The sequence below is a fragment of the Salvia hispanica genome, chromosome 6 (genome assembly GCF_023119035.1).
Source record: "Salvia hispanica cultivar TCC Black 2014 chromosome 6, UniMelb_Shisp_WGS_1.0, whole genome shotgun sequence".
Lineage (NCBI taxonomy): Eukaryota > Viridiplantae > Streptophyta > Magnoliopsida > Lamiales > Lamiaceae > Salvia > Salvia hispanica.
In genome coordinates, this window is record NC_062970.1 from 29427837 (window position 1) to 29439855 (window position 12019).

General features: G+C 32.1%; 2 protein-coding genes across 2 annotated transcripts; both read right to left on the minus strand.

Annotated features, from left to right (window-relative positions):
• Positions 1-8702: 8702 nt before the first annotated feature.
• Positions 8703-9889, minus strand: LOC125197232. The gene is made up of 2 exons (XM_048095949.1): positions 9549-9889; positions 8703-9191 (listed from the first exon to the last, which is right to left on the minus strand). Exons 1-2 carry the CDS (start codon positions 9700-9702, stop codon positions 8953-8955), a joined length of 393 nt encoding a protein of 130 aa, XP_047951906.1. The 5' UTR covers positions 9703-9889; the 3' UTR covers positions 8703-8952.
• A 1088-nt stretch (positions 9890-10977) lies between these two features.
• On the minus strand, positions 10978-11592 carry LOC125195089. The gene is made up of 2 exons (XM_048093289.1): positions 11268-11592; positions 10978-11168 (listed from the first exon to the last, which is right to left on the minus strand). The coding sequence occupies exons 1-2, from the start codon at positions 11590-11592 to the stop codon at positions 10978-10980; spliced, it is 516 nt and encodes a 171-aa protein (XP_047949246.1).
• Between the last annotated feature and the right edge of the window lie 427 nt (positions 11593-12019).

Genomic DNA, 12019 nt, shown 5'->3' on the forward strand with positions numbered 1-12019 from the left:
TTTAATATTCAATCCTAGCAACTCAAACTCATCTTAGACCGTTTTCGTTAATACTCCGTATCATAAAATCCTAACAAAAATTAAACAATACAGAGCGCATACTTTTGCATATTTTCAATTTTATAATATAATAAATTGTACAAAAAATTGTTGTAAATTTTTTGCATCATTGAATTAAAAATAAAAGAGTGAACTTCAAAAATGGTCTCTGGACTATGAGTTTATTTCGAAAATGGTCCCTGGACTTTAAAAATATCACCAGTAGTCCCTGGACTAAGGGTTAATATAAAAAACGGTCATTTTGCCTGTTTCAAGACGAAAATGCCCTTTTGAGGGATTTTGGGGGATTTGGGCAATTTGGTCTTTTTACATTTTTAACATTTTAAATCTGATATTATTTCAGTAGTATACTAAATCTGATATTATTTCAAAATTATCATTCTTCTTCCCTTTTGTCATCCTTCACTTTGTTTCTTTATTTCAATATTAGATTTAATTTTACAAAATTAAATTTTAAATTTCAATTTTTAAATATCAATAAATTTTTTTAATTATAAAAATTAATAAATAACAAAAATTAATAGTCATAATCAATATTTGATAGTGTCTAATATTTAATCAATAAGATATGACAACGCCTTAGTTTTAATCAATATTTAATAGCTTTAATATAAATAGATCATATAACACGATTTATTCTGAAATAAATATGCATCTAATGCAAGACTAATATAATTTTCGTTTATTAATTTGAAAACAATGAAAATGACTAGAAAATTTCAACAAAAATAATCCTATATAAAATTTTTAGTCAACTTCATAATATTCAATCACAAGCAATTATAACAACCGAACGAAGGCTAAATAGAATAACTCTTATTTTTCCATCATGATTAATATTATTTTTCTGTACTTCTTCAATTCAATTGAATATTATATTAAATAACAAAAATTAATAGTTTTAATCAATATTTATAGTGTCCATGAATTAATAGTTTAATTAAAAAAATTTATTGATATTTAAAAATTAAAATTTAAAATATAATTTTATAAATTAAATCTAATATTGAAATAAAGAAACAAAGTAAAGGATGACAAAAGGGAAGAAGAATGATAATTTTGAAATAATATCAGATTTAGTATATAACTGAAATAATATCAGATTTAAAATGTTAAAAGTGTAAAAAGACCAATTGCCCAAATCCCCCAAAACCCTTCAAAAGGGCATTTTCGTCTCGAAACAGTGCAAAATGACCGTTTTTTATATTAACCCTTAGTCCAGAGACTACTGGTGATATTTTTAAAGTACAGGAACTATTTTCGAGATAAACTCATAGTCTAGAGATTATTTTTGAAGTTCACTCCAAATAAAAAGAAAGCTGAAGATTGAACCTGTGTAATATACTAATTGTTTAATACTGCAAACAATGCCCATTTTAAAGTGGCACGCCTCTTTAAGGAAAATAACTCGCTGTATTATGAAAATAATATTACACTCCCCTCTGTCCCAGATAATTCGTCCCAATTTTTTATTTTGGACCGTTCCACATAATTTATCTCATTTCACTTTTACCATTTTTAATAGTGGACCCATATTCAACTAACTCATTCCTACTCACATTTTATTATAAAACTAATATATAAAGGTAGGACTCACATTCCACCAACTTTTTCAACTCACTTTTCATTACAATTCTTAAAACCCGTGCCCGGTCAAAGTGACCCGAATTATCCGGGATGAAGGGAGTATTAGTCCGTTTAATGAATTAGTCTTCTTCTTCCCGTCTTAAGCATCCGCCATTGTTTTCGTCTATTGCTGCAACTCTTTTTATTTTCAGGTTAAGTTCTGGCCCACTAATCATTCAGTTTCCAGTAATTTAGTCTTCTACAGCATTCACACAGAGTAAGGGCTTAAGACAATTTTTGAAAATTTCAAAAAATATATAAGTAGAAAAAACCAAAAGAAAATATTTTGGTAAGGGCTTAAGCTCTACCCTCTCCTTTACTGTGTCCGCCCCTGGTTACTGATGGATCATATAAATCATGAGCGCTACTATAACTCAAGTTCGAAATCAATCCAAACAATAAAAGTTACTACTACATAAAATCGTAAGATTTCTCTCGATCATCTATTTGAAAGATTTCTACAAAGACCAAGATTAGTTGAAAGCACGCAGCTAAACATTGCGATAATAAGTTAAACGTCTAATTTTCAATCAATACTCTGTGTGAAACGCAAATCCATAGTATGCTTGATTTAATTTGTGAAAAAAAAAAAAATCTAAATTGCAGGTGCAATTTTATAGTCTCTTATAACAAGTACTAGTATAATTATATTGAACATAACTTACAAAAGTACGTGAGCTGATGAGGCTAAAACAGAAACAAATGTAAAATAATCGAATCAGTTATCTCATCTGCATTTACAGAACTTCGCAATTGTTGCAACTTGCAAGAAATCATCTAAACCAAGGAAAAAGAAGGGAAATGGAAAAGGCAAAAAAAAGGTGATAGAGAGAACAGAGAAAGAAGAAAGTCATCGACTGATCGGCATGTTTCATTATTAATTATTTGCAATGTGGAAAATTTTTAAGGCAACTTGTAATAATTTGTGCAGAAGTTTAGATCAGTCACTCTTAGTAATTTTCAAAACTAATGAAAAATGTGAGTGCAAGTTGCAGTTTTGTTCAATTTTTAGAAGTACAAGTTACGAAAGTTAAATTAGATTATTTCATGATGCGAATTGAACCTAACGTATATATGCCTACCAAATAAACTAGTGAATGTCAGAATATGTCATATTCAAATCATATGCGATATTAAGGTTGCACTAATAAGTTGAGGGTATTTCTATCCGGACGGATCACTTTGAACACCCTGGGCGGACCAATTTCGCAAGCCTTGGAGATTTTGAGAAAGTTTGACCCGAACGGGTCAACGTGGCGGATTGAAGATTGAAGCTTCTACTCCGATTATTCGTTCCTTGGGAGTATTTATTTTGTTATCACTTATGTGTTTATTGAATCCTTTTTTTAAAATTTATTTTCATTATGAATATGAGTTAGCTAAACCATTTTTTTAGTATTCTTGGTGACGATGTATTAGTTTCATACAATAGATTTTATCGGATTGATTCTTTTTTACTTTGCTCTTGCAATTGTTTGGATTATTTCTTGTACTTTCTTCGTTCAATTGACTAGCTACCTTTTGAATGTGTTACGGTTAATTAAATTAATGGGGAGATGAAATAATTAACTTGGAATTAATTAAGAATAATTCACTCTTTAATCAATAGAACTCGGGAGTTGAGGTTTTATGTTAAGCCTTTGGTTTTAATGTTTTTGGGATTTAGATGTTAGGGATATAAAGGTTACTTTGATCCTAACGTCTAGTTTACTGATTTCTCACCTCGGGACAGGTTTAAGGTTTAATCTAATTAAGTTACAGGCCTAACAACTCTAAAAACACAAAAAGTAAAGTGAGATTAATTGGATAATAGCTTGAAATTGTGAATCAGATCGTAGGATATATTCTACATTCTTTCATATTATCTTTTTCACATCATATTTAATTGCTTAAGTTTTACTACTACTTATTTTTAATTTGACTTTGTTCAGGTAGGTGTTTTAGAACAAAAATCCAATTTGATTGTTTATATACTAGTTGAAGTTGGTTCGTGGTACTTAAGTTGACACATTAATCTCTATGGGATATGATACTTCCCTGCATTAGCTCTGAACACTTATAGTGTAATTTTAATTGTAAAATAAAAGCAAGTCAGTAAGGAATGATGTAGATAATTTTTGTATTAAAATAATAATTTTAAATTATCACGTAGCTTGAATCCATATATGATTAAAGGCAGTATAGCTTATAAGCTAAGGCTTAATTTTCATTTGAGTACAACTCTATCATAATATTACTTCTATATATGTGTACATACTACCGAATAATAAAGAACATTTGCGTAAGTGCATTCTTTGAACAGCAAAAGCAACTAACACAATGTAACTATGGGCATCTCCAATCATCCCCAAAAAACCAAATTTGCAGTCGAAAACACCTCCAACCATGTTGCAAATCGCATTCCAAATCGTCCTTTTTTGCGTTTTTTGAACAGTGATACGCCAAAGATGCAGTGCACTGTAGCTACTGCATTTCACTTTTTGAAGTTCCTGGAAATTGCACTTGGCTCCCTCATTCTTTGTATTTTCGAATGGAAGCAACGACTATGGAGATTTGTAAATGGTTGAAGAAGTTGTGAAGGAAATTTTGAGATGCAGAGAAGAGAAAACGAAAAATCAGAGAAGGGGAAGAAGACGATAGCTGCGCTGGGAGAGAGAGAAAAAAAATTAGGTTTAGAATATATTTATTGCTAATTCAACCACCTCCAATTAAACATATGTGGAGTATTTTTTTTTGGATTTGAGAATCGGAGATAGGCTAATTAATTATTAATTATATGTATAAATGTAATGATGCATAATATTTATTTGTTTTAGGACGATTTTATTTTCAAAAGGTTTGTTTTATAATAAATTATTAATAAGTATTAATTATTTATTTTGTGTGATTTGTGAAATTATATTGAATATAATTTATTAAATAATTTATTGAGTATTAGTAATTATAATTTGAAGTTAGTGTATATTTGATTGAATGCATAATATATTTAATATAAATATCTTATTATAAATAATTGTATCAAATTATTTACTTATATTTGGAAAATTATTGTGGGGTGAATGTGTAATTTAAATAAATATGTAGTTAAGATTGAAAAAGTGTAAAAAGTAGGTGAATATGGAATATTCTTTTGAGTTTTGAGTTTGGCGTAAATGGTTGGAGTAGAATTACTGTTTGATGTGACAGAACTGGAAAAATGGGTTTGAGTTTGGTGTAAATGGTTGGAGATGGCCTAAGGGGTAATCAAATGCTAACTAATTCTCAATTCAGAACCCATAACTTCAACATTATGTTGGAAATTTCTCAACATATAGATATAATTTTATCAACATAACATATAAATTTAATCTCAGCACAAAGATATAATTTTATCAACACAAATCTATTGAGAAAGTTGTCTTTGTGTTGATAATTTTAATACATAATATTGAGATAGTTCTGGATTTTAATTAGAAGCTTGGTTTTATTTTAGAGGTATTTTAATGCTACTGAACAAAATTAGAAGAAAAAAATAAAAAAATATATTGACAAATCAAATCGATGACCATCACCAGTACTAATCAACTAGTCTTAGGAAATTGGGTAATTATTGTCAATATGCCATCATCCTTATCTTAATCGCTTTCTCTTTCTACTTTTTCTCAAATATAAAATATTAAACCTTACCATTTTTTCAATCCCTCCAATAAATTCATCTTAAATTGCTAATCAAATGGTAATGATAAGTTATTCTATCTCGAGTTTGTGATGTGAAACGTAAAAGATTTGTATAATTTGTTTGATTTTTGTGGTCGGGGTGAGAAATAAAGTAAATCGATGCTTTATTTGGTAGTTATGTACATTTTGAGAACGACAGAAACCACATTAAATTGATTAATATTGCAGAAAAAAAAAAGCAATTCCATCGCTTGATGGCCTCCCACACTCCGGCCTAATCTACTGTATGCCAGAAGCTTATCTCTCAATATCTCACACTTGTGCCTGAAAGATGGAAGCAACTACACGATAGCAGTGAGATTTAAACCCAAACTCATTGCAGCAAAATCTGTCCCTCATTTGTCAACTGTGGTACGCCTCGGCGCGCGTAAATTTGATTAAGTATGAATCATATATAAGTAGTGTTTCTCAGTCACGCAAACTTGCACTCATATATCCAAAAATTATACTAATCGGTTCATTATTTTCTTGATTAAATTTCGATTAATTATATGGCTGCATGGTGTGACGATAGAGGTGAACATTTGGGTTCGTTTCGATTTTCCGCTGAAATAGAATCGAATCAAAAATTCATTTTTTTAAAAATGAATACCGAATCATATCAAATTATTCAAAAGATCGAAATTCAAACAAAATAAATTGAAATAGTACAAATATATAAAAAAAAATGAAAATTCAAAAATCATTTTTTCCTGAATTCACATAAAAAAATATACATATTGTACTACTATCAACAATTTAACATAACAATCTTAATAAAATTAAATACCATCTATTAACAGATACAGTATATTATTAATTTTTTTTTTCTTCCAATTTTTACATATCCAAACAGAAAAAATTATTATTTGCTAGAAATGAAATCAACACTAAACCAAATCTAAAAAGCGAACTAAAATTTGAATTGGTATATATATACATATAATTTTTGGATATTTTGCTCACCTTTATAAGTCGGTCTGCACCAGCAAATATCGGCATCTCTTTCTTCATTATATTACACTACACATCACTGGGAAATTGGCATATGTATATTACAAATCTGAGTCACATATTCAAAATAATATAAATTATTTCATTTGTAAGATGTGCTATATATGAAATGATTATTTTAGTTTAGCACTTTATCAATAAAATTGATGTTGCAATTGTGAGCACATATATGATCACTGATAAAAAAATAATTAAAAAATATCTGGTCATGATAAAAGTAACAATAGCTTTAAAAAAGTCACATAATGAAGAATATAAATATGTGTGCCTCTTGCCTTTATAACTGCTTTATGAAAAGCGACATTACAAGAACCAAGTACAATATGAAAACGGTTTCATATCTTTTAAAATATTTGATGAGGTAGTGAGGTCACGGACATGGGTTTCTCAAACATTGGATTCGCATATGTCATATTGCTTTAAATATTTCATGAATGTGTCATGTTCCACTGTAAAAAGCCTTTCATGTGGAGTGGTACCTTTCAAGTTTCAACCCTTATAGTCAGATTATAAAACGATGTTACAATAATTCTTATGTTGTTGTATTTGAATGTTTTGTTTTAATTTAACTTCAGATTGAAGGTTTTTAATTACAAAACTTATGCAAGGATTTCATATTAACTCAATGACTTCAAGTTCATTTGAAAGTTTCAAAAATAGAGAGTACTACTGATGTAGCTAATTTAACCCTGTGTTAGAGACTTTTTTTTTTCTTCAAAAGTTGAAGTCATTGATAGTGAATTATGATTAAAATTGAACTGCATGACATTTTTAGTTCAATTTAGAAAATTCGAATTAAAAAATTATGAAGGTCATTTTTTTTTATCATTTTAGATCATTCTTTCTGAAATAAATTAAAATTAGCCGCTGTCTTTTAGTTTTGCAATAAGATTGAGTTTTGTATACATAATGATCCCATGAATGTTTATACTACATATAACTCCACTATATATTTGTCTGTCGTATAAAATTAACACATGGTATAAATTTTAATAAAGTTAGGCTAGTGTATTTTATCAATAGAGAAAAAGCTTAATTTTGCTGTTTTTAGTTAACTAATTAATTTAGATAATGATGAGTTATTGTTGATTTTCTTATACGTAGCTCATGTGCAAAATGAGGATAATTAAAGTGTAAATGAAATGCGTAGAAAAAAAGAAAGTTAAGAAAGTCGAGTATAAAGGAAATGTATCCAAAAATGAGGGTAAATCAAATTTTAATAAAAGACATGGAGTATATAATTTAAATGACAATTTATAAATTTTATTCTTATTAAGTACTAGAAAATTTGGATCGAAGTAGCAAACATGCTAACCTCACAAGTCACACCCACGCATATATACGAGAATAAGATAAGTACTACTACTATACGACACTAGTGGTCAATATCATACAAGATTTTAAGGAGCTTAAGTCTCTACCATGTTTGTATTAAAAAAAAAATCGTTCTACAATATTTTTTAATTTATACAAATTTCATATAAGTTGTTTTATAAAATCTCTTCAATAATTTGAATTATCTAAAAATATATATTTTTTTAATTTAACAAATTAAACCCTCAATTTTTTTAACATCTACCACTGACCGTCACTCACACACCGTTCATTCTCTAGCACTACACAATGGTGGTGTTCAATTTCCTAAATAAAATAATACCAAGATATAATATAGGATTGAGTTGTGAGATTATTTTAGTCATAGAGAGTTAGCTATGACTAATTATTCAATAATTATTCATCTAGGATTGAATTGTGGGATTGAATCTCATAAACCAAACAAACTACATATTTAATCACCTAATACAATCCTGCAAACCGAACACCAGTAATATATCTATTTAAACCTGTTATCTCTATTCATATACGATATTCCTTAGTCAATATAAACGTCTTCCGAATATTCAAAACAAGGGAAAGGGAATTAGAAGTTAGGACAAAGATGATGCCACATGCATCAATTTAGTACATTATCCTCTCATAGAGTTTGTAGAATTTCAATTTTTTTAAGAGAGTAAATATTGTCATTACCAATTGGTCTGTCCACTAATCTTGTGACACTTAACAGCAGCACATTGGTGGAAGTTGTAAAAGAATGAGTCAATCACAAACCTAAGTTGATTGGAATATATAGTACCCAATTATTTGGCCTCTATGCAGTTGTTAAAGGGTGAGAGAAATTGGCACATAGCACCTACTCTTTATTTCATACCACATTCATGTAGTTAATATTCTTTTAAGGGTTTTTTTTGTGGTCATGAGAAGTAGGAGTAAAAATGTACTAATGAATTTTGGAAAGATGACAAAGCTAATAAGAAGATCATGTGCAATATTATCCTATCCCCTTTGTTTTTTTTACATGCAAACTCTCTAACAAGTAGAGTTGATGTGTGCAAATCTTTCAAATTGTAGTGACAAATTGAGAAAGAAACCTTTGTACATGATCTCAACCTACCTAACTAATTCCTAAGAGAGATACGCTTCCAACTCATATCAAATCCCCAACTATATTAACAAACCAATTCTTGTTACAAGAAGAAAAGGGGAAATTAATCTCAATCAACATGAATATGCAACCTTTTGGTGGACTCTATCTCTCAAAATGCCATTGTAAAGGGCCACTCTATTGGCTGGCATTTCTTGATTTCTCCTACCTTTGTTTAAAGTGGTTGAATTTGAATATTTATTGAAATTAGCTTTCTGTGATTTCCTGTATTCTTCGCTGTTTCCTCTTGGGTCCACCACATCTTCTGCAAAGTGCACCTTCTTCTTCTTCTTATTTCTTTTCTTCCCTTCATCTGTCCACATGCACTACATTTACTCATTTTTTATGGAGTAATAATTTTATAGGATTTCTTTTTATAAATAATATTTTTTTCTCATCATCAAATACCACATATTCCAATAACACATTTCACAACTAGTGTCCAAATAAAATACACAAATCATTGCATATACACAAAAAAACACACATAGGATTTATATCCATGATTCTTGGACAAAGAAATTGAATATTCTAGATCAGTTTTCCCTACTCCAAAAATGTTGTCTTTTCAATTTTCATTACCCGTTTTGAGCATGCAAATTATATTTAAATATTTGTAGAAGCAGAAAATAAATAGAAAATGGAAATAAAAGTTGATACGAATACATACCTGAAGAAGAGATGATGCAAGATGGTGGCCGTGGAAAATTGACAGTCGACGACGGCGGCTTCTGGTGGCGGCGAGCTGCGAGAAGAATTACTGTGCCGGAAACCGCCATGGCGGTGGCCAAAACCACGCTCTGTGATGACAGGATCGAAGACATATATATATATGTGGTTGCTTACAGATAGAGAGAGAAATAGTTAGAATTGGAATTGGAACGAGAGATGGAGAAGAGAGGGACAATGGTTGTTGATTTAATGTGGCAGTTTTGGCTGATGCAGTTTTTCAATTGCTTTTAACATTTGTTGGTCATTTTTTATTAAGTGTTGTCTAAGGATGTTGAAGGGTTCATTAGTCCCATTTGTTTAACTTTAAATGCCGTATGGTCGTTTTATAATCATATTGGTGTGCCTTCGAATTAAAAAGTCAATACGTCACTATTTTTTGGTGGTTAGAATAAATGTGTCTATTAAGTAACTATTCACTAGTTGATTTATAAAAATATGGAAGGATGAGATAACTGATATGAGGATTCAAATTTGGTCTATATCCATATATTAATCTTTTGATCATTTAATTAAGGAAGCCACTCGGTCATACTCCCTCTATCTATGAAAAATAGGGCACTGTGAATGGCACATATTTAATATAGAATTGGTAAAGTAAGAGAAAAAGGAAAAAAGTAAGAGACAAGGAAAAAAAGTAAGAGCATCTCAAATGGGACGGATATCCCATTGGACTTCCCAAAAACACTTCTTGCCACGTCATAAGGACCTCCCACTGCACTGCCACGTCATAAGGACATTCCACTGCACAATGACGGATATTCCCAAGGACTTCCCGTGTGAACTTTCTGCAATAAAAAAATTCACAAATTCACAAATATGCAATTTACGTTACGGAAATAAAATTTCGACACCAATACGGATGGAGAATATGCAACAACTTCATTAAAAAAACATACATAATTATAATAAAAAAAATTACAATGCAAACAAAAGAAAATTAAAATATCAACGTCCACCCTCCGCGTCCATAGCTCTTCAACGATATCGTTCTGAAGTCGTACATGGGCTTGTGATTGGCGCATGTCAGCAAATGCGCGGATCCGATCGACTTCTCCATGGGGTATCCCCATACGTACATTCGCGGTGCCCACGCCGTGGCTTGGACCGGCACCCATAGCATCTTCATTGGTCCACTGAGTCAGTTCAGGACCTTCACTTTCGACAATCATGTTGTGCAGAATAAACATGCGTGCATGCATCAGCGATGCTGTCAATATACTACAGTCGTGAAGGACCTTTCACTGCCGCCCATTAACTCTAGAACACACCAAATGCCCGCTCCACATCCTTGCGTGCTACCTCCTGACGACCCACAAAATAGATCTTTTTATCTTTTGATGGGCATTTGATCGTCTTCACCATGACGGTCAGTTTGGGTATATCCCATCTGCCAAATAGTAGCTCATATTGTGCTGGTTGCCGTTGGCGATGAAACTGATGGCGGGACCAACGCTCATGCACTGGTTGTTGAAAAGGGGCGACGACTGAAGGACGTTGATGTCGTTGTTTGACCCGGCTACTCCAAAATACGTATGCCATATCCACAGCCGGTAGTCAGCTACAACTTCAAGGATCATCGTGGGATGTTTGCCTTTGAAGCCGGTAGTGTATACCCCTTTCCAGGCGGCAGGACAATTCTTACACTCCCAATGCATACAATCTATGTTGTCCAACATCCCGGAAAACCCGTGCACCGACCCGTGCATATCTATCAGCTGATGGCAGTCTTCGGGGCTGGGCTTCCGAAGATACCAAGCCCCGAATATCTCTCTAACACCCTCGCAAAAAAACTGCAAACACTCGCGGGTTGTCGACACGCCAATGTGGAGGTACTCGTCGAACATGTCGGCTGCGCCTCCGTACACCAGCTGCCTGATTGCGGCAGTGCACTTCTGTATGGGCGTGTGACCGGGTTTACCAACCGCATCCTCCCTGAACCTGAAATACTTGTATCGATGATCTAAAGCACTCACGATACGCATAAATAGCGGACAATGCATCCTAAAACGTCACCAGAATAAGTTATCCCCAAAACACGGCTCCAAAGCGAGGTAGTCTGCAAACAACCGATGATGTGCAGCGATGTGGTCCCGAGGTACTATAGCTCGACGATGTATGGGGCGAGGTACCACTGACTGCTATTGCCGCTGCAAGGCCTCGCGTATCAGGCGATTTATCTCCCGTTGCATAACAACCTGCACCTCTTCATTAATTTGCCCGCCCGCCCGCACCACTACTAGTCATTTTGGATATACTGAGAATAGAAATTTTAGAGGGAGAGAACTCGTTAACACAAGTGGTGCGAATGAAATGAAGTTCAACGAGCTGTATATGTAGAGTTTTTTTTTTAAATAAAAAAATCGGAAGTCAGCGTCGTTGCTGCAATGGCGGATGTCCGCACGGACTTCC